This window comes from Oncorhynchus gorbuscha, linkage group LG20 (genome assembly GCF_021184085.1).
Source record: "Oncorhynchus gorbuscha isolate QuinsamMale2020 ecotype Even-year linkage group LG20, OgorEven_v1.0, whole genome shotgun sequence".
Classification (NCBI taxonomy): Eukaryota; Metazoa; Chordata; class Actinopteri; order Salmoniformes; family Salmonidae; genus Oncorhynchus; species Oncorhynchus gorbuscha.
The window spans coordinates 7,899,285-7,921,891 of record NC_060192.1 but is presented as its reverse complement, the minus strand read 5'-3'; the positions used below and the strand labels follow the sequence as shown (position 1 = coordinate 7,921,891).

The 22,607-nt window shown below is 47.9% G+C and overlaps 1 protein-coding gene across 3 annotated transcripts in view; it reads left to right on the top strand.

The window, feature by feature from the left end:
- Positions 1–22,607, top strand: part of LOC124007230 (disabled homolog 2-interacting protein-like) — a 230,101-nt gene that overhangs the window by 31,346 nt on the left and 176,148 nt on the right. The window contains exon 1 of one of the 3 annotated variants that reach the window (XM_046317641.1): positions 20,635–21,239. The exons of 1 other annotated variant lie outside the window; for it this stretch is intronic. In XM_046317641.1, the coding sequence (XP_046173597.1) occupies positions 21,110–21,239 (130 nt within the window). In that variant the 5' untranslated portion in view covers positions 20,635–21,109. Of the gene's footprint in view, positions 1–20,634; positions 21,240–22,607 lie in introns of those variants that run through there. One more of the 3 variants, XM_046317640.1, reaches the window with a different exon arrangement.

The window sequence follows — 22,607 nt, the reverse complement described above, 5'->3', positions numbered from 1 at the left end:
CTGGTAGAGAGTTCCTCAATGAGCTTGACGCCTTGTTAAGGCATAGGGTGAACAGTACTCCGTTCTGCCACCTCTGGTCTCTTGGCTCTCCCACCCCTACGGGAGGGCAGCTCCCATTCAGCCCAGTCCAAGCTCTTCTCTGTCCTGGCACCCCAATAGTGGAACCAGCTTCCCCCTGAAACTAGGACAGCAGAGTCCCTGCCCATCTTATGAAAACATGCCTTCCGTGAACCGACACACACTGGAATTGCTCCACCCCTTACTAGCTCTGACTTAGCTGATAGCTACTTTATTGAGGAAAAATGTAGGCCTACTTACTATGACTGTGATGGGTGGTTGTTCCCACCCAGCTTTATAAAAAAATAATGCAATAAATATTGCAATATCGCTCTGGATAAGAGAGTAGGCTAAATGACAAAAATGTTGTCTGCCTTCCTGTGCTTTGAAAGTGTTGACTTCTGCTAAGAGCTAAAGTAACTGCTCTCACACGCCCCTTGCCTGCTCGCCTGCTCACAATGTCTCCCATCCACACATCAAAGAGCTACGGAGAGTAGTCCTCACTCTCTATTACTTTAAACAACCCCCACTCAACCACACACAAGCACACACAGCGAGAGACAGAGGGGGGGGGGGGCACGGGGGTCTCCAACATGTCTGCTTTTCATTCAGTCTCTCATTATTGTCTGAGCCAGACGAGGACTGACATTATAGGCAGGAAGTGGTGGTCTCTCTTTTATTCCCTCCCTCTCTTTTCCCGTTCCCTCTCCCTCTGATACTCCAGCCGTCTCTCATTCCCTCAGCCTTTCCCCTTCTCCGTCTCTTCTCACTCCATTAACAATCATTTCCGCCCTCAGATCTCTTCCATTGGCTAATGCTGCAAGCACTTGTGTGCTTGCGTCCATGTGTACATCACAGCCCATCACTGATCACAGTGTTTAGAGTCAGAGGGTCATCATATCCGCCTCTTAATTAAAACACGACAATGACTGTAGAGCACCTAGGCTCTGCTGTGGAGGCCATTCCTCGGGGCTAATTAACACTCCCACAGTGCTCCATGATCCCAGACAGGCAGAATTCCAGAGCTCCTGTTTTCTCCTGGCTTTTCTTGCAGACCCTCCTCGTCATGGTTACAACCAGGCATCCGTTCACTCATACGACCGTCTCTGCTCTACTGGGCCAAAACTATGAGGAGGAGGGTCCACTGATAGTGGGAACATGTTTGTGTGTGGCTATGTGTAACATCAACTCTGATCAGATGTTGATGTAAACAACCTGCAGCTGCTCTGTCCCGGGCCTTCAAACAGACAGTTCACTGGAGGGAGGGAGGGAGGGAGGGAGGGAGGGAGGGAGGGAGGGAGGGAGGGAGGGAGGGAGGGAGGGAGGGAGGGAGGGAGGGAGGGAGGGAGAGGGAGGGAGGGAGGAGGGAGGGAGGGAGGGAGGGAGGGAGGGAGGGAGGGAGGGAGGGAGGGAGGGAGGGAGGGAGGGAGGGAGGGAGGGAGGGAGGGAGGGAGGGAGGGAGGGAGGGAGGGAGGGAGGGAGGGAGAGAGAGCTGATCTGTTTCCTGAGCATCTTGAGTGTTAATAACATCATCAGTGGTGGCCGTATTGAGTAAGCCTATGATAGAGCCGGCAGCTTTTTTTTGTCATTCAATCGTAATCCCTCTTATGCAAGGAGTTAGTTTGACTTTCTTATATCCAGCTCTCATTGTTTTTCTCCTGATCGCAGGGATACAAGAGACGGGCAGTATTTATTGATATGCGTATTTGAATTACTTCTGAGTATTTCATCATTTGAATAACACAGGGCTGAAAATACTGTCATTTGTATTTTCAAAATGCAAAATACCTTTCTAAACAATTGTTTTATAGCAGTTCACAGTTTGTAGACACCTGCTCATCGAAAATCTTATTCCAAAATCCTGGGCATTAATATGGAGTTGGTCCCCTCTTTGCTGCTATAACAGCGTCCACTCTTCTGGGAAGGCTTTCCACATGTTGGAACATTGCTGCTGGGACTTGCTTCCATTCAGCCAAAATAGCATTAGTGAGGTCGGCCACTGATGTTGGGCGATTAGGCCTGGCTCGCAGTCAGCGTTCAAATTCATCCCAAATGTATTCAATGGGGTTGAGGTCAGGGCTCTGTGCAGGGCAGTCAAGTTCTTTCACAACGATCTCAACAAACCATTTCTGTATGGACCTCATTTTGTGCACGTGGGCATTGTCATGCCAAAACAGGAAAGGGCCTTCCCCAAACTGTTGCCACAAAGTTGGAAGCACAGAACTGTCTAGAATGTCATTCTATGCTGTAGTATTATAAAGCCGAACCATGAAAAACAGCCCCAGACCATTATTTTTCATTCACCAAACTTTACAGGTGGCACTATGCATTGGGGCAGGTGGCATTTTTCAGGCATCCGCCAAGCACAAATTTACCCGTCGGACTGCCAGATGGTGAAGTGTGATTCACCACTCCAAAGAACGTGCTTCCACTGCTCCAGAGTCCAATGGGGGCGAGCTTACACCACTCCAGCCGACGCTTGGCATTGTGCATGGTGGTCTTATGCTTGTGTGCAGCTGCTTGGCCATGGAAACCCATTTCATGAAGCTCCAGATGAAGCTCAAGTGGCAGTTTGGAACTTGGTAGTGAGTGTTGTAACCGAGGACAGATGCTTTTTACACACTATGCTCTTCAGCACTTGGCAGTGAGCTTGTGTGGGCTACCACTTCGCGGCTGAGCCGTTGTTGCTTCTAGACGTTTCCACTTCATAATAACAGCACTTACATTTGACCAGGGCAGCTCTAACAGGGCAGGCATTTGATAAACTGACTTGTTGGAAAGGTGGCATCCTATGAGCTCTTCAGTACAGACCATTCTACTACAAATGTTTGTCTATGGAGATTGCAGGCTGTTTGCTCGATTTTATACACTGGTCAGCAACGGGTGTGACTGAAATAGAACATTCCACTAAGGGTGTGAGTTATGATAATAGAACATTCCACTCATTTGAAGAGGTGTCCACATCCGTTACGTATATGTTGATGTTGGGGTCATGCTGGAAATGATACATTTGAAGTAGAAAAATTGTGACGTTTCCCTTTTGGATGAATGCCCTAGTTGTAAGTTGTTCTTGATAAGAGTATCTGCTAAATGACTAAAATGTAAATAAAGAATTAACAATTGCTAAGCATGCTGAGCAAAATTTTAATGGATTCCGCCCAGAAACAAGGCCAATAATAATACCCAGTGTGCTTTGGTATGTTCATTTTCACGTATACATGTTGGTTATTTAGCAGAAACTCTTATGCAGAGTGACTTGCTCAACTAAGATAGTAAATCCCGGTCCCAACAAGGAAAAAGGCTATTTTAGGCTTAGGGTTTAGAGGGTTACACTTATTGTTATGAGTTAAGGGTTAGGGAAAATAGGATTTCAAATGGGAATCAATTGTTCTCTCTTTGTTTGTTTTGCGAGAGGAATTTCTTTGTGGAAATCTATTGACTTTTCAGTGTTTGGGTGGTTATTAATTAACTGAAGCCCTTTGATTGTCTGTATTTATTATTCGGCACATTTTTTGGTCAACAGTTGTACGTGAGTAACACGCACACACACACGCACGCACACACACACTCACGCACGCACGCACGCACGCACGCACGCAAACACACACACACACACACACACACACACACACACACACACACACACACACACACACACACACACACACACACACACACACACACACACACACACACACACACACACACACACACACACACTAGTGATTGTCAGAGTATTCCCAGGAGTGTGTTAGTTGGTCCCAGGAAGGTTCTGAGAGCAGGAAGTGACCTTGTCCTGAGTCTGACCCTGACTGTGACCCCTTAACACACTCCATGGCCTGGTTCTGTTTCCTGTAATAGAGAACACAGAACAGAGCTGCAGGAATATCTTGATGTATTTAAACAGTAACACAATACACACATATTCTATTTAGTGTTAGTCGAATATGGTTGACTGAGGTCCTCATACATGTACACGTGTGCATTCGGACGCACACACACACACACACACACACACACACACACACACACACACACACACACACACACACACACACACACACACACACACACACACACACACACACACACACACACACACACACACACACACACACACACACACACACACACACACTGTTCAGTGTTAATCAACCATGGCTGGGTGAGGTCCTCTTTGCTATAACACACGTGCACAATCGGAGGAAGAGCCCATCGCAAGCCACCAAATCCCCCTTTTGCTCCAATGATCCCACAGTGTGTTAGCAGTATATCAGCCGAGCCCCAGTGTGTTAGCAGTATATCAGCCTAGCCCCAGTGTGTTAACAGTATATCAGCCTAGCCCCAGTGTGTTAGCAGTATATCAGCCTAGCCCCAGTGTGTTAGCAGTATATCAGCCTAGCCCCAGCGTGTTAGCAGTATATCAGCCAAGCCCAAGTGTGTTAGCAGTATATCAGCCTAGCCCCAGTGTGTTAGCAGTATATCAGCCTGGCCCCAGTGTGTTAGCAGTATATCAGTCTAGCCCAAATGTTAGCAGTATATCAGCCTAGCCCCAGTGTGTTTGCAGCAGTATATCAGCCTAGCCTCAGTGTGCTACTAGTATATCTGCCTCGCCCCAGTGTGTTTGCAACAGTATATCAGCCTAGCCCCAGTGTGCTACTAGTATATCTGCCTAGCCCCTGTGTGTTAGCAGTATATCTGCCTAGCCCCAGTGTGTTAGCAGTATATCAGCCTAGCCCCAGTGTGCTACTAGTATACCAGCTTAGCCCCAGTTTGTTAGCAGTATATCAGTCTAGCCCAAGTGTTAGCAGTATATCTGCCTAGCCCCAGTGTGTTAGCTGCAGTATATCTGCATAGCCCCAGTGTGTTAGCAGTATATCAGCCAAGCCCCAGTGTGTTAGCTGCAGTATATCTGCCTAGTCCCAATGTGTTAGCAGTATATCAGCCGAGCCCCAGTGTGCTACTAGTATATCTGCATGGCCCCAGTGTGTTAGCAGTATATCTGCCGAGCCCCAGTGTGTTAGCAGGTTATCTGCCTCGCACCAGTGTGTTAGCAGCAATATATCTGCCTAGCCGCAGAGTATTAGCAGTATATCAGCCTAGCCCCAGTGTGTTAGCAGTAGTATATCACTCTAGCCCCAATGTGTTAGCAGCAGTATATCAGCCTAGCCCCAGTGTGTTTGCAGCAGTGTTTCATCCTAGCCCCAGTGTGTTAGCAGTATATCAGTCTTGCCCCAATGTGTCAGCAATACATCTGCCTAGCCCCAGTGTGTTAGCAGTCTATCAGACTAGCCCCAGTGTGTTAGCAGCAGTATATCTGCCAAGCCTCTGTGTGTTAGCAGTATATCAGCCTCGCCCCAGTGTGCTAGCAGTATTTCTGCCTTGCACCAGTGTGTTAGCAGTATATCAGCCTAGCCCCAGTGTGTTAGCAGCATATCTGCCTATCCCCAGTGTGTTAGCAGTATATCTGCCAAGCCTCAGTGTGTTAGCAGCAGTATATCAGCCTAGCCCCAGTGTGCTAGCAGTATTTCTGCCTTGCACCAGTGTGTTAGCAGTATATCAGCCTAGCCCCAGTGTGTTAGCAGTATATCAGCCTTGCACCAGTGTGTTAGCAGCAGTATACTTGCCTAGCCCCTGTGTGTTAGCAGCAGTATATCTGCCTAGCCCCAGTGTGTTTGCAGCAGTATATCAGCCTAGCCCAAGTGTGCTAGCAGTATTTCTGCCTAGCCCCACTGTGTTAGCAGCAGTATATCAGACTAGCCCCAGTGTGTTTGCAGCAGTATATCAGACCTGCCCCAGTGTGTTTGCAGCAGTGTTTCAGCCTAGCCCCAGTGTGTTAGCAGCAGTATATCACCCTAGCCCCAATGTGTTAGCAGCAGTATATCACCCTAGCCCCAATGTGTTAGCAGCAGTATATCACCCTAGCCCCAGTGTGTTAGCAGCAGTATATCACCCTAGCCCCAATGTGTTAGCAGCAGTATATCACCCTAGCCCCAATGTGTTAGCAGCAGTATATCACCCTAGCCCCCGTGTGTTTGCAGCAGTGTTTCATCCTAGTGCCCCAGTGTGTTAGCAGTATATCTGCCTAGCCCCAGTGTGTTAGCAGTATATCAGCCTAGCCCCAGTGTGTTAGCAGGTACTTCTGCCTAGCCCCAGTGTGTTAGCAGCAGTATATCTGCATAGCCCCAGTGTTTTAGCAGTATATCAGCCTAGCCCCAGTGTGTTAGCAGGTACTTCTGCCTAGCCCCAGTGTGTTAGCAGCAGTATATCTGCCTAGCCCCAGTGTGTTAGCAGTATATCACCCTATCCCCAGTGTGTTAGCAGGTACTTCTGCCTAGCCCCAGTGTGTTAGCAGCAGTATATCTGCCTAGCCCCAGTGTGTTAGCAGTATATCAGCCTAGCCCCAGTGTGTTAGCAGGTACTTCTGCCTAGCCCCAGTGTGTTAGCAGCAGTATATCTGCCTAGCCCCAGTGTGTTAGCAGTATATCAGCCTAGCCCCAGTGTGTTAGCAGGTACTTATGCCTAGCCCCAGTGTGTTAGCAGCAGTATATCTGCCTAGCCCCAGTGTGTTATCAGTATATCAGCCTAGCCCCAGTGTGTTAGCAGGTACTTCTGCCTAGCCTCAGTGTGTTAGCAGTATATCAGCTTATCCCCAGTGTGTTAGCAGGTACTTCTGCCTAGCCCCAGTGTGTTAGCAGTATATCAGCTTATCCCCAGTGTGTTAGCAGGTACTTCTGCCTAGCCCCAGTGTGTTAGCAGTATATCAGCCTATCCCCAGTGTGTTAGCAGGTACTTCTGCCTAGCCCCAGTGTGTTAGCAGGTACTTCTGCCTATCCCCAGTGTGTTAGCAGGTACTTCTGCCTAGCCCCAGTGTGTTTGCAGCAGTATATCAGCCTAGCCCCAGTGTGTTAGCAGTAGTATATCACTCTAGCCCCAATGTGTTAGCAGCAATATATCACCCTAGCCCCAATGTGTTAGCAGCAGTATATCAGCCTAGCCCCAGTGTGTTTGCAGCAGTGTTTCATCCTAGCCCCAGTGTGTTAGCAGTATATCAGTCTTGCCCCAATGTGTCAGCAATACATCTGCCTAGCCCCAGTGTGTTAGCAGTCTATCAGACTAGCCCCAGTGTGTTAGCAGCAGTATATCTGCCAAGCCTCGGTGTGTTAGCAGTATATCAGCCTAGCCCCAGTGTGCTAGCAGTATTTCTGCCTTGCACCAGTGTGTTAGCAGTATATCAGCCGAGCCCCAGTGTGTTAGCAGCATATCTGCCTATCCCCAGTGTGTTAGCAGTATATCTGCCAAGCCTCAGTGTGTTAGCAGCAGTATATCAGCCTAGCCCCAGTGTGCTAGCAGTATTTCTGCCTTGCACCAGTGTGTTAGCAGTATATCAGCCTAGCCCCAGTGTGTTAGCAGTATATCAGCCTTGCCCCAGTGTGTTAGCAGCAGTATACTTGCCTAGCCCCTGTGTGTTAGCAGCAGTATATCTGCCTAGCCCCAGTGTGTTACCAGTATATCTGCCTATCCCCAGTGTGTTAGCAGCAGTATATCAGCCTAGCCCCAGTGTGCCCCAGTGTGTATTTCTGCCTAGCCCCACTGTGTTAGCAGCAGTATATCAGACTAGCCCCAGTGTGTTTGCAGCAGTATATCAGCCTAGCCCCAGTGTGTTAGCAGGTACTTCTGCCTAGCCCCAGTGTGTTAGCAGCAGTATATCTGCATAGCCCCAGTGTTTTAGCAGTATATCAGCCTAGCCCCAGTGTGTTAGCAGGTACTTCTGCCTAGCCCCAGTGTGTTAGCAGCAGTATATCAGCCTAGCCCCAGTGTGTTAGCAGTATATCACCCTATCCCCAGTGTGTTAGCAGGTACTTCTGCCTAGCCCCAGTGTGTTAGCAGCAGTATATCTGCCTAGCCCCAGTGTGTTAGCAGTATATCAGCCTAGCCCCAGTGTGTTAGCAGGTACTTTCTGCCTAGCCCCAGTGTGTTAGCAGCAGTATATCTGCCTAGCCCCAGTGTGTTAGCAGCAGTATATCAGCCTAGCCCCAGTGTGTTAGCAGGTACTTCATGCCTAGCCCCAGTGTGTTAGCAGCAGTATATCTGCCTAGCCCCAGTGTGTTAGCAGTATATCAGCCTAGCAGTGTGTTAGCAGGTATCCCTAGCCTCAGTGTGTTAGCAGTATATCAGCTTATCCCCAGTGTGTTAGCAGGTACTTCCCTAGCCCCAGTGTGTTAGCAGTATATCAGCCCTATCCCCAGTGTGTTAGCAGGTACTTCTGCCTAGCCCCAGTGTGTTAGCAGTATATCAGCCTATCCCCAGTGTGTTAGCAGGTACTTCTGCCTAGCCCCAGTGTGTTAGCAGGTACTTCTGCCTATCCCCAGTGTGTTAGCAGGTACTTCTGCCTAGCCCCAGTGTGTTTGCAGCAGTATATCAGCCTAGCCCCAGTGTGTTAGCAGTAGTATATCACTCTAGCCCCAATGTGTTAGCAGCAATATATCACCTAGCCCCAATGTGTTAGCAGCAGTATATCAGCCTAGCCCCAGTGTGTTTGCAGCAGTGTTTCATCCTAGCCCCAGTGTGTTAGCAGTATATCAGTCTTGCCCCAATGTGTCAGCAATACATCTGCCTAGCCCCAGTGTGTTAGCAGTATATCAGACTAGCCCCAGTGTGTTAGCAGCAGCCTATATCTGCTGCCAAGCCTCGGTGTGTTAGCAGTATATCAGCCTAGCCCCAGTGTGCTAGCAGTATTTCTGCCTTGCACCAGTGTGTTAGCAGTATATCAGCCGAGCCCCAGTGTGTTAGCAGCATATCTGCCTATCCCCAGTGTGTTAGCAGTATATCTGCCAAGCCTCAGTGTGTTAGCAGCAGTATATCAGCCTAGCCCCAGTGTGCTAGCAGTATTTCTGCCTTGCACCAGTGTGTTAGCAGTATATCAGCCTAGCCCCAGTGTGTTAGCAGTATATCAGCCTTGCCCCAGTGTGTTAGCAGCAGTATACTTGCCTAGCCCCTGTGTGTTAGCAGCAGTATATCTGCCTAGCCCCAGTGTGTTACCAGTATATCTGCCTATCCCCAGTGTGTTAGCAGGTACTTATGCCTAGCCCCAGTGTGTTAGCAGCAGTATATCTGCCTAGCCCCAGTGTGTTATCAGTATATCAGCCTAGCCCCAGTGTGTTAGCAGGTACTTCTGCCTAGCCTCAGTGTGTTAGCAGTATATCAGCTTATCCCCAGTGTGTTAGCAGGTACTTCTGCCTAGCCCCAGTGTGTTAGCAGTATATCAGCCTATCCCCAGTGTGTTAGCAGGTACTTCTGCCTAGCCCCAGTGTGTTAGCAGGTACTTCTGCCTATCCCCAGTGTGTTAGCAGGTACTTCTGCCTAGCCCCAGTGTGTTTGCAGCAGTATATCAGCCTAGCCCCAGTGTGTTAGCAGTAGTATATCACTCTAGCCCCAATGTGTTAGCAGCAATATATCACCCTAGCCCCAATGTGTTAGCAGCAGTATATCAGCCTAGCCCCAGTGTGTTTGCAGCAGTGTTTCATCCTAGCCCCAGTGTGTTAGCAGTATATCCTTGCCCCAATGTGTCAGCAATACATCTGCCTAGCCCCAGTGTGTTAGCAGTATATCAGACTAGCCCCAGTGTGTTAGCAGCCCCAGAAGTATATCTGCCTAGCCCCAGTGTGTTAGCAGCAGTATATCAGCCTAGCCCCAGTGTGCTAGCAGTATTTCTGCCTTGCACCAGTGTGTTAGCAGTATATCAGCCTAGCCCCAGTGTGCTAGCAGTATTTCTGCCTTGCACCAGTGTGTTAGCAGTATATCAGCCTAGCCCCAGTGTGCTAGCAGTATTTCTGCCTTGCACCAGTGTGTTAGCAGTATATCAGCCGAGCCCCAGTGTGTTAGCAGCATATCTGCCTATCCCCAGTGTGTTAGAAGTATATCTGCCAAGCCTCAGTGTGTTAGCAGCAGTATATCAGCCTAGCCCCAGTGTGCTAGCAGTATTTCTGCCTTGCACCAGTGTGTTAGCAGTATATCAGCCTAGCCCCAGTGTGTTAGCAGTATATCAGCCTGTGTGTTAGCAGCAGTATACTTGCCTAGCCCCTGTGTGTTAGCAGCAGTATATCTGCCTAGCCCCAGTGTGTTACCAGTATATCTGCCTATCCCCAGTGTGTTAGCAGCAGTATATACGCCTAGCCCCAGTGTGCTAGCAGTATTTCTGCCTAGCCCCACTGTGTTAGCAGCAGTATATCAGACTAGCCCCAGTGTGTTTGCAGCAGTATATCAGACCTGCCCCAGTGTGTTTGCAGCAGTGTTTCAGCCTAGCCCCAGTGTGTTAGCAGCAGTATATCACCCTAGCCCCAATGTGTTAGCAGCAGTATATCACCCTAGCCCCAATGTGTTAGCAGCAGTATATCACCCTAGCCCCAGTGTGTTAGCAGCAGTATATCACCCTAGCCCCAATGTGTTAGCAACAGTATATCACCCTAGCCCCAATGTGTTAGCAGCAGTATATCACCCTAGCCCCCGTGTGTTTGCAGCAGTGTTTCATCCTAGTGCCCCAGTGTGTTAGCAGTATATCTGCCTAGCCCCAGTGTGTTAGCAGTATATCAGCCTAGCCCCAGTGTGTTAGCAGGTACTTCTGCCTAGCCCCAGTGTGTTAGCAGCAGTATATCACCCTAGCCCCCGTGTGTTTGCAGCAGTGTTTCATCCTAGTGCCCCAGTGTGTTAGCAGTATATCAGCCTAGCCCCAGTGTGTTAGCAGTATATCAGCCTATCCCCAGTGTGTTAGCAGGTACTTCTGCCTAGCCCCAGTGTGTTAGCAGGTACTTCTGCCTATCCCCAGTGTGTTAGCAGGTACTTCTGCCTAGCCCCAGTGTGTTTGCAGCAGTATATCAGCCTAGCCCCAGTGTGTTAGCAGCAATATATCACCCTAGCCCCAATTTGTTAGCAGCAGTATATCAGCCTAGCCCCAGTGTGTTTGCAGCAGTATATCTGCCAAGCCTCGGTGTGTTAGCAGTATATCAGCCTAGCCCCAGTGTGCTAGCAGTATTTCTGCCTTGCACCAGTGTGTTAGCAGTATATCAGCCGAGCCCCAGTGTGTTAGCAGCATATCTGCCTATCCCCAGTGTGTTAGCAGTATATCTGCCAAGCCTCAGTGTGTTAGCAGCAGTATATCAGCCTAGCCCCAGTGTGCTAGCAGTATTTCTGCCTTGCACCAGTGTGTTAGCAGTATATCAGCCTAGCCCCAGTGTGTTAGCAGTATATCAGCCTTGCCCCAGTGTGTTAGCAGCAGTATACTTGCCTAGCCCCTGTGTGTTAGCAGCAGTATATCTGCCTAGCCCCAGTGTGTTACCAGTATATCTGCCTATCCCCAGTGTGTTAGCAGCAGTATATACGCCTAGCCCCAGTGTGCTAGCAGTATTTCTGCCTAGCCCCACTGTGTTAGCAGCAGTATATCAGACTAGCCCCAGTGTGTTTGCAGCAGTATATCAGACCTGCCCCAGTGTGTTTGCAGCAGTGTTTCAGCCTAGCCCCAGTGTGTTAGCAGCAGTATATCACCCTAGCCCCAATGTGTTAGCAGCAGTATATCACCCTAGCCCCAATGTGTTAGCAGCAGTATATCACCCTAGCCCCAGTGTGTTAGCAGCAGTATATCACCCTAGCCCCAATGTGTTAGCAACAGTATATCACCCTAGCCCCAATGTGTTAGCAGCAGTATATCACCCTAGCCCCCGTGTGTTTGCAGCAGTGTTTCATCCTAGTGCCCCAGTGTGTTAGCAGTATATCTGCCTAGCCCCAGTGTGTTAGCAGTATATCAGCCTAGCCCCAGTGTGTTAGCAGGTACTTCTGCCAAGCCCCAGTGTGTTAGCAGCAGTATATCACCCTAGCCCCCGTGTGTTTGCAGCAGTGTTTCATCCTAGTGCCCCAGTGTGTTAGCAGTATATCAGCCTAGCCCCAGTGTGTTAGCAGTATATCAGCCTATCCCCAGTGTGTTAGCAGGTACTTCTGCCTAGCCCCAGTGTGTTAGCAGGTACTTCTGCCTATCCCCAGTGTGTTAGCAGGTACTTCTGCCTAGCCCCAGTGTGTTTGCAGCAGTATATCAGCCTAGCCCCAGTGTGTTAGCAGCAATATATCACCCTAGCCCCAATTTGTTAGCAGCAGTATTTCAGCCTAGCCCCAATGTGTTAGCAGCAATATATCACCCTAGCCCCAATTTGTTAGCAGCAGTATATCAGCCTAGCCCCAGTGTGTTTGCAGCAATACATCTGCCTAGCCCCAGTGTGTTAGCAGTCTATCAGACTAGCCCCAGTGTGTTAGCAGCAGTATATCTGCCAAGCCTCGGTGTGTTAGCAGTATATCAGCCTAGCCCCAGTGTGCTAGCAGTATTTCTGCCTTGCACCAGTGTGTTAGCAGTATATCAGCCTAGCCCCAGTGTGTTAGCAGTATATCAGCCTTGCCCCAGTGTGTTAGCAGCAGTATACTTGCCTAGCCCCTGTGTGTTAGCAGCAGTATATCTGCCTAGCCCCAGTGTGTTACCAGTATATCTGCCTAGTGTGTTAGCAGGTATATAGCCCCAGTGTGTTAGCAGCAGTATATCTGCCTAGCCCCAGTGTGTTATCAGTATATCAGCCTAGCCCCAGTGTGTTAGCAGGTACTTCTGCCTAGCCTCAGTGTGTTAGCAGTATATCAGCTTATCCCCAGTGTGTTAGCAGGTACTTCTGCCTAGCCCCAGTGTGTTAGCAGTATATCAGCTTATCCCCAGTGTGTTAGCAGGTACTTCTGCCTAGCCCCAGTGTGTTAGCAGTATATCAGCCTATCCCCAGTGTGTTAGCAGGTACTTCTGCCTAGCCCCAGTGTGTTAGCAGGTACTTCTGCCTATCCCCAGTGTGTTAGCAGGTACTTCTGCCTAGCCCCAGTGTGTTTGCAGCAGTATATCAGCCTAGCCCCAGTGTGTTAGCAGTAGTATATCACTCTAGCCCCAATGTGTTAGCAGCAATATATCACCCTAGCCCCAATGTGTTAGCAGCAGTATATCAGCCTAGCCCCAGTGTGTTTGCAGCAGTGTTTCATCTTAGCCCCAGTGTGTTAGCAGTATATCAGTCTTGCCCCAATGTGTCAGTTCTGCCTAGCCCCAGTGTGTTAGCAGTCTATCAGACTAGCCCCAGTGTGTTAGCAGCAGTATATCTGCCAAGCCTCGGTGTGTTAGCAGTATATCAGCCTAGCCCCAGTGTGCTAGCAGTATTTCTGCCTTGCACCAGTGTGTTAGCAGTATATCAGCCTAGCCCCAGTGTGTTAGCAGCATATCTGCCTATCCCCAGTGTGTTAGCAGTATATCTGCCCCAAGCCTCAGTGTGTTTAGCAGCAGTATATCAGCCTAGCCCCAGTGTGCTAGCAGTATTTCTGCCTTGCACCAGTGTGTTAGCAGTATATCAGCCTAGCCCCAGTGTGTTAGCAGTATATCAGCCTTGCCCCAGTGTGTTAGCAGCAGTATACTTGCCTAGCCCCTGTGTGTTAGCAGCAGTATATCTGCCTAGCCCCAGTGTGTTACCAGTATATCTGCCTATCCCCAGTGTGTTAGCAGCAGTATATCAGCCTAGCCCCAGTGTGCTAGCAGTATTTCTGCCTAGCCCCACTGTGTTAGCAGCAGTATATCAGACTAGCCCCAGTGTGTTTGCAGCAGTATATCAGACCTGCCCCAGTGTGTTTGCAGCAGTGTTTCAGCCTAGCCCCAGTGTGTTAGCAGCAGTATATCACCCTAGCCCCAGTGTGTTAGCAGCAGTATATCACCCTAGCCCCAATGTGTTAGCAACAGTATATCACCCTAGCCCCAATGTGTTAGCAGCAGTATATCACCCTAGCCCCCGTGTGTTTGCAGCAGTGTTTCATCCTAGTGCCCCAGTGTGTTAGCAGTATATCTGCCTAGCCCCAGTGTGTTAGCAGTATATCAGCCTAGCCCCAGTGTGTTAGCAGGTACTTCTGCCTAGCCCCAGTGTGTTAGCAGCAGTATATCACCCTAGCCCCCGTGTGTTTGCAGCAGTGTTTCATCCTAGTGCCCCAGTGTGTTAGCAGTATATCTGCCTAGCCCCAGTGTGTTAGCAGTATATCAGCCTAGCCCCAGTGTGTTAGCAGTATATCAGCCTATCCCCAGTGTGTTAGCAGGTACTTCTGCCTAGCCCCAGTGTGTTAGCAGCAGTATACTTGCCTAGCCCCTGTGTGTTAGCAGCAGTATATCTGCCTAGCCCCAGTGTGTTAGCAGCAGTATATCAGCCTAGCCCCAGTGTGTTAGCAGCAGTATATCACCCTAGCCCCAATGTGTTAGCAGCAGTATTTCAGCCTAGCCCCAATGTGTTAGCAGCAGTATATCACCCTAGCCCCAATTTGTTAGCAGCAGTATATCAGACCTAGCCCCAGTGTGTTTGCAGCAGTGTTTCATCCTAGCCACAGTGTGTTAGCAGTATATCAGTCTTGCCCCAATGTGTCAGCAATACATCTGCCTAGCCCCAGTGTGATAGCAGCAGTATATCTGCCAAGCCTCGGTGTGTTAGCAGTATATCAGCCTAGCCCCAGTGTGCTAGCAGTATTTCTGCCTTGCACCAGTGTGTTAGCAGTATATCAGCCTAGCCCCAGTGTGTTAGCAGTATATCAGCCTTGCCCCAGTGTGTTAGCAGCAGTATACTTGCCTAGCCCCTGTGTGTTAGCAGCAGTATATCTGCCTAGCCCCAGTGTGTTACCAGTATATCTGCCTATCCCCAGTGTGTTAGCAGGTACTTATGCCTAGCCCAGTGTGTTAGCAGCAGTATATCTGCCTAGCCCCAGTGTGTTATCAGTATATCAGCCTAGCCCCAGTGTGTTAGCAGGTACTTCTGCCTAGCCCCAGTGTGTTAGCAGTATATCAGCTTATCCCCAGTGTGTTAGCAGGTACTTCTGCCAAGCCCCAGTGTGTTAGCAGTATATCAGCCTATCCCCAGTGTGCTAGCAGTATTTCTGCCTTGCACCAGTGTGTTAGCAGTATATCAGCCGAGCCCCAGTGTGTTAGCAGCATATCTGCCTATCCCCAGTGTGTTAGCAGTATATCTGCCAAGCCTCAGTGTGTTAGCAGCAGTATATCAGCCTAGCCCCAGTGTGCTAGCAGTATTTCTGCCTTGCACCAGTGTGTTAGCAGTATATCAGCCTAGCCCCAGTGTGTTAGCAGTATATCAGCCTTGCCCCAGTGTGTTAGCAGCAGTATACTTGCCTAGCCCCTGTGTGTTAGCAGCAGTATATCTGCCTAGCCCCAGTGTGTTATCAGTATATCTGCCTATCCCCAGTGTGTTAGCAGCAGTATATCAGCCTAGCCCCAGTGTGCTAGCAGTATTTCTGCCTAGCCCCACTGTGTTAGCAGCAGTATATCAGACTAGCCCCAGTGTGTTTGCAGCAGTATATCAGACCTGCCCCAGTGTGTTTGCAGCAGTGTTTCAGCCTAGCCCCAGTGTGTTAGCAGCAGTATATCACCCTAGCCCCAATGTGTTAGCAGCAGTATATCACCCTAGCCCCAATGTGTTAGCAGCAGTATATCACCCTAGCCCCAGTGTGTTAGCCCACCCTAGCCCCAATGTGTTAGCAACAGTATATCACCCTAGCCCCAATGTGTTAGCAGCAGTATATCACCCTAGCCCCGTGTGTTTGCAGCAGTGTTTCATCCTAGTGCCCCAGTGTGTTAGCAGTATATCTGCCTAGCCCCAGTGTGTTAGCAGTATATCAGCCTAGCCCCAGTGTGTTAGCAGGAACTTCTGCCTAGCCCCAGTGTGTTAGCAGCAGTATATCACCCTAGCCCCCGTGTGTTTGCAGCAGTGTTTCATCCTAGTGCCCCAGTGTGTTAGCAGTATATCTGCCTAGCCCCAGTGTGATAGCAGTATATCAGCCTAGCCCCAGTGTGTTAGCAGTATATCAGCCTATCCCCAGTGTGTTAGCAGGTACTTCTGCCTAGCCCCAGTATGTTAGCAGGTACTTCTGCCTATCCCCAGTGTGTTAGCAGGTACTTCTGCCTAGCCCCAGTGTGTTTGCAGCAGTATATCAGCCTAGCCCCAGTGTGTTAGCAGCAATATATCACCCTAGCCCCAATTTGTTAGCAGCAGTATTTCAGCCTAGCCCCAATTTGTTAGCAGCAATATATCACCCTAGCCCCAATTTGTTAGCAGCAGTATATCAGCCTAGCCCCAGTGTGTTTGCAGCAGTGTTTCATCCTAGCCACAGTGTGTTAGCAGTATATCAGTCTTGCCCCAATGTGTCAGCAATACATCTGCCTAGCCCCAGTGTGTTAGCAGTCTATCAGACTAGCCCCAGTGTGTTAGCAGCAGTATATCTGCCAAGCCTCGGTGTGTTAGCAGTATATCAGCCTAGCCCCAGTGTGCTAGCAGTATTTCTGCCTTGCACCAGTGTGTTAGCAGTATATTAGCCTAGCCCCAGTGTGTTAGCAGCATATCTGCCTATCCCCAGTGTGTTAGCAGTATATCTGCCAAGCCTCAGTGTGTTAGCAGCAGTATATCAGCCTAGCCCCAGTGTGCTAGCAGTATTTCTGCCTAGCCCCACTGTGTTAGCAGCAGTATATCAGACTAGCCCCAGTGTGTTTGCAGCAGTATATCAGACCTGCCCCAGTGTGTTTGCAGCAGTGTTTCAGCCTAGCCCCAGTGTGTTAGCAGCAGTATATCACCCTAGCCCCAATGTGTTAGCAGCAGTATATCACCCTAGCCCCAATGTGTTAGCAGCAGTATATCACCCTAGCCCCAGTGTGTTAGCAGCAGTATATCACCCTAGCCCCAATGTGTTAGCAGCAGTATATCACCCTAGCCCCAATGTGTTAGCAGCAGTATATCACCCTAGCCCCCGTGTGTTTGCAGCAGTGTTTCATCCTAGTGCCCCAGTGTGTTAGCAGTATATCTGCCTAGCCCCAGTGTGTTAGCAGTATATCAGCCTAGCCCCAGTGTGTTAGCAGGTACTTCTGCCTAGCCCCAGTGTGTTAGCAGCAGTATATCTGCCTAGCCCCAGTGTGTTAGCAGTATATCAGCCTAGCCCCAGTGTGTTAGCAGGTACTTCTGCCTAGCCCCAGTGTGTTAGCAGCAGTATATCTGCCTAGCCCCAGTGTGTTAGCAGTATATCACCCTATGCCCAGTGTGTTAGCAGGTACTTCTGCCTAGCCCCAGTGTGTTAGCAGCAGTATATCTGCCTAGCCCCAGTGTGTTAGCAGTATATCAGCCTAGCCCCAGTGTGTTAGCAGGTACTTCTGCCTAGCCCCAGTGTGTTAGCAGTATATCAGCTTATCCCCAGTGTGTTAGCAGGTACTTCTGCCTAGCCCCAGTGTGTTAGCAGTATATCAGCCTATCCCCAGTGTGTTAGCAGGTACTTCTGCCTAGCCCCAGTGTGTTAGCAGGTACTTCTGCCTATCCCCAGTGTGTTAGCAGGTACTTCTGCCTAGCCCCAGTGTGTTAGCAGGTACTTCTGCCTAGCCCCAGTGTGTTAGCAGGTACTTCTGCCTAGCCCCAGTGTGTTAGCAGTATATCAGCTTATCCCCAGTGTGTTAGCAGGTACTTCTGCCTAGCCCCAGTGTGTTAGCAGGTACTTCTGCCTAGCCCCAGTGTGTTAGCAGTATATCACCCTAGCCCCAGTGTGTTAGCAGGTACTTCTGCCTAGCCCCAGTGTGTTAGCAGGTACTTCTGCCTAGCCCCAGTGTGTTAGCAGGTACTTCTGCCTAGCCCCAGTGTGTTAGCAGGTACTTCTGCCTAGCCCCAGTGTGTTAGTATTACTCTAGTATGTTAGCTCTCCCATCACAATGAACCCAGTGAGGACCGGGGAACGAGGGTAAAGGTGTCAGCATTAGCTAACACTATGAACTGGGTCAGCTACAGGCTGCCGGCATAAAAATCAAACATACTGTAAACTCACACAGAGTCACTGGTACTGTTTGTTTGTGTCTGGCTCCAACAAAAATAGAACTGTTTGGCCATAATGACCATTGTTATGTTTGGAGTTAAAAGGGGGATGCTTGCAAGGCGAAGGACACCATCCCAACTGTGAAGCACGGGGGTGGCAGCATAATGTTGTGGGGGTGCTTTGCTGCAGGAGGGACTGGTGCACATCACAAAATAGATTGCATCATGAGGCAGGAACATTATGTGGATATATTGAAGCAATATCTCAAGACATCAGTCAGGAAGTTAAAGCTTGGTCGCAAATGGGTCTTCCAAATGGAAAATGACCCCAAGCATACTTCCAATGTTGTGGCAAAATGGCTTAAGGACAACAAAGTCAAGGTATTGGAGTGGCCATCATAAAGCCCTGACCTCAATCCTATAAAACATCTGTAGGCAGAACTGAAAAAGCATGTACTAGCAAGGAGGCCTACAAATCTGACTCAGTTTCACTAGCTCTGTCAGGAGGAATGGGCCAAAATTCACCCAACTTATTGGGGGATGCTTGTGGAAGGCTACCCGAAACGTTTGACCCAAGTTAAACAATGTAAAGGCAATGCTACCAAATACTGATTGAGTGTATGTAAACTTTTGACCCACTGGGAATGTGATGAAAGAAATAAAAGCTGAAATAAATAATTCTCTCCACTATTATTCGGACGTTTCACATTCTTAAAATGAAGTGGTGATCTTAATTGACCTAAGATATGGAATTTATACTCTGATCAAATGTCAGGAATTGTGAAAAACTGTGTTTACATGTATTTGGCTAAGGTGTATGTAAACTTCAGACTTCAACTGTATATATTTTTTAATTTAACAAGGCAAGACAGACAAGAACAAATTCTTATTTTCATTAATGGTCTACACCGGTCAAACCCGGATGACGCTGGGCCATTTGTGCACAGCCCTATGGGACTCCCAAACACGGCTGATTGTGATACAGCCTGGATTTGAACCAGGGTGTCTGTAGCAATGCCTCTAGTGCTGAAATGCAATGCCTTAGACCGCTGCTCCACTCGGGAGCCCTATTGGAGAGGTAGAAGGACATTTTCCTTCATCAATGCTTTATAGAAAATGAGTTTGATTACAACTGTGGTTCACTGTAGATGCTGTATTGATGTCACGGCAGGGCTTGTGTCTCTGCTGTCTCTACCAGGTGTTAAGGTCTAGGTCTTTGTACACAATGAAACTCATCTTCTATTATAGAACTCAAAATAGACCCATTGTACATTTGTGTATTGTCCAAATATGTATGAATGGGTGTCTGAAGTGTGTGTGTGTGTGTTTCTACCTCTTTGTGTCCATCTGGCAGTCTCGTCCAGCTGCCTGACCCACACCTTTGGAGCCCACTCCTATTGGTTCTCTGACATGTCTAGAGATGCTTTTCCATTGGTTGTCACTGGCATGCCTCGAGGGGCAAGTACGAGCCCGTGATAATGAGATTATCCTAAAGTGTGGACTGGATTCAACTGGACTGTGAGTTTAGACTGGTACTATAGTCATTTGGAGTGGACCGGGATTGTGAATGTAGCATAGGAATGGAATGAGGTTAGACAGAATAAATCATATTGTAGTGTATTTTGTTGAGGTGTACAGATCATTTCATTTTGGTCCAAGTCTGTGGAAATGTTATATTTTATATTGTACCTTTATTTAACTAGGCAAGTCAGTTAAGAACAAATTCTTATTGACAATGACAGCCTACCCCCCTGCCAGACCCGGACAATGCTGGGCCAATTGTGTGGCACACTATGGGACTCCCAATCACAGCTGGATGTGATGCAGCCTGGATTCGAACCAACAACAGTAGTGACACCTCTTGCACTGAGATGCAGCGCCTTAGACCGCAACGCCACTTGGGAGCAAAAATGCAATAGAATAATGAATTAAAAATGGAGAGGAAGAAAGAGATTGAGGAAGGAAATGGAGATGTAAATACAGACAGATGTAAATACAGACAGATGTAAATACAGACAACAGATGTAAATACAGACAACAGATGTAAATACAGACAGATGTAAATACAGACAGATGTAAAGACAAACGGATGTAAATACAGACAAATGTAAATACAGACAACAGATGTAAATACAGACAGATGTAAATACAGACAGATGTAAAGACAAACGGATGTAAATACAGACAGATGTAAATACAGACAGATGTAAATACAGACAACAGATGTAAATACAGACAACAGATGTAAATACAGACAGATGTAAATACAGACAGATGTAAAGACAAACGGATGTAAATACAGACAGATGTAAATACAGACAACAGATGTAAATACAGACAGATGTAAATACAGACAACAGATGTAAATACAGACAGATGTAAATACAGACAGATGTAAATACAGACAGATGTAAATACAAACAGATGTAAATACAGACAGATGTAAATACAGACAGATGTAAATACAGACAGATGTAAAGACAGACAGATGTAAATACAGACAAACGGATGTAAATACAGACAGATGTAAATACAGACAGATGTAAAGCCATGTAAATCAAAAGGCGTCCCGTTGCACTTCCACCCCATTCCACCCTACTGCTGATAACTGCCAGGTTTTCACCACAGCCCAAACTTTTCTTCTGTTGTTCTCTCTTAACTTAATGGCATGAATTGAGAGACTTGCAGCCCTACACACACACAGCCCTGCAGGTTGGCAGGTCAGGGGAAGGAGAGGCATTGTAAAAGTATCTCTCGGGGTAACTAGTAGGCTTCAACCTGAGTGGCTGACTTAATGACTGAGTGAGAAAAGGAGGAGTGGACTCTTTTTTTCCCTCTTTCTGCAGAATTCCTCCAGTCACTCCTGGCTGTCGATGGGAATTGGAAGAGCTTTCCTGTGATTCAGAATACAGAGACACAGCATTCAGGACACTCTTGTGTCTGACGCTCTGGGAAAATTTACAAGGGAGTTTATTTCGGAAGTTTGAGCAGAGTTTTTGGACGTTTTGGGTATAGTGAATTGCGTGAAGTTAGAGTGTATTTTTGGAAGTTGGAGAAGAGTTTTGGGACGCTTTGATAAGAGGGACACTGAGTGAGTGGAATTGAAGTGTACTTGGGATAGTGTGATAGTTGCACTGGCTTGGTCCTGGGTTTTTGGAAGGACCATGGCAGGGGCAGGCATTACCAGGAAGGGTTCTGGGAGACCCTCGTACTACTACAGGTTTCTGGGCCGCACTCGTCTCCAACGGCAACGCAGCAGGTCCCGCAGCCGCACCAGACCAGCAGCCAGCAGGGGTAACACAGACCACCACAGTCCATTATCTCTCTCTCTCCCTCTCTCCCTTGTGCTTTCTTCCTGTCTGTCTGTCACTGTGAGATGACAGGGTAGCTTTGATGTCCTCTCTGTCATTGAGGAGGCACAATGATCACACCACATCTTTATGGCAAAGTGCACATACTCTCCGACACATAAAACATTCACAGGCAAACACATACAAAGACAAATATGCACACACACACACAGCCACACACACACACACACACACACACACACACACACACACACACACACACACACACACACACACACACACACACACACACACACACACACACACACACACACACACACACACACACACACACACACACACACACACACACACATAAATATTTACATACTGTACACACACATAAACAAAGACATACAAGTAGCAGTCAAAAGTTTGGACACACCTACTCATTCAAGGACTGGGTCTTGATTTGTACTATTTTCTACATTGTAGAAGAGATCAAAACTATGAAATTACACATATGGAAGCATGTAGTAACCAAAAAGTGTTAAACAAATCAAAATAAATGTGTGATTTGAGATTCTTCAAAGTAGCCACACTTTGCCTTGATGACAGCTTTGCTTTGTTTTTGCGACTGCGCTTGAAGAATATTTTGTTGGTCTTGATATTGACTGACCTTCATGTCTTAAAGTAATGATGGACTGTTCTTTGCTTATTTGAGCTGTTCTTGCCATAATATGGACTTGATCTTTTACTAAGTAGGGCTATCTTCTGTTTACCACCCCTACATTGTCACAACACAACAGATTGGCACAAATGCATTAAGAAGGAAAGAATTTCCACAAATTAACTTTTAACAAGGCTCACCTGATAATTGAAATGCATCCCAGGTGACTACCTCGTGAAGCTGGTTGAGAGAATGTGAAGAGTGTGCGAAGCTGTCATCAAGGCAAAGGGTGGCTACTTTGAAGAATCTCAATATACAAAATATTTAGATTTGTAAAACACTTTTTTGGTTACGACATGATTCCATATGTGTTATTTCATAGTTTTGATGTCTTCACTATTCTTCTACAATGTAGAACATAGTAAAAATAACAGACACACACATACACACACGTGGAGAGTTGGGAGTTCAGAGGACAATTGTTCCACCTTGATCTTTATTACACACTTAGCCACAGAACCAGAAGAGCAGGAAGAGCAGACAGACAGACATACCAGAGCTGAACTCTGTACTCACTTTAGGACACACATACTCACACACACACAGACAGACATATACTCACACAGACACAAGCACACTGCCCTACACTGGCCTGCTCTGTGATACAGTATTATATCAATGACCGAGTGATTTGATGATATT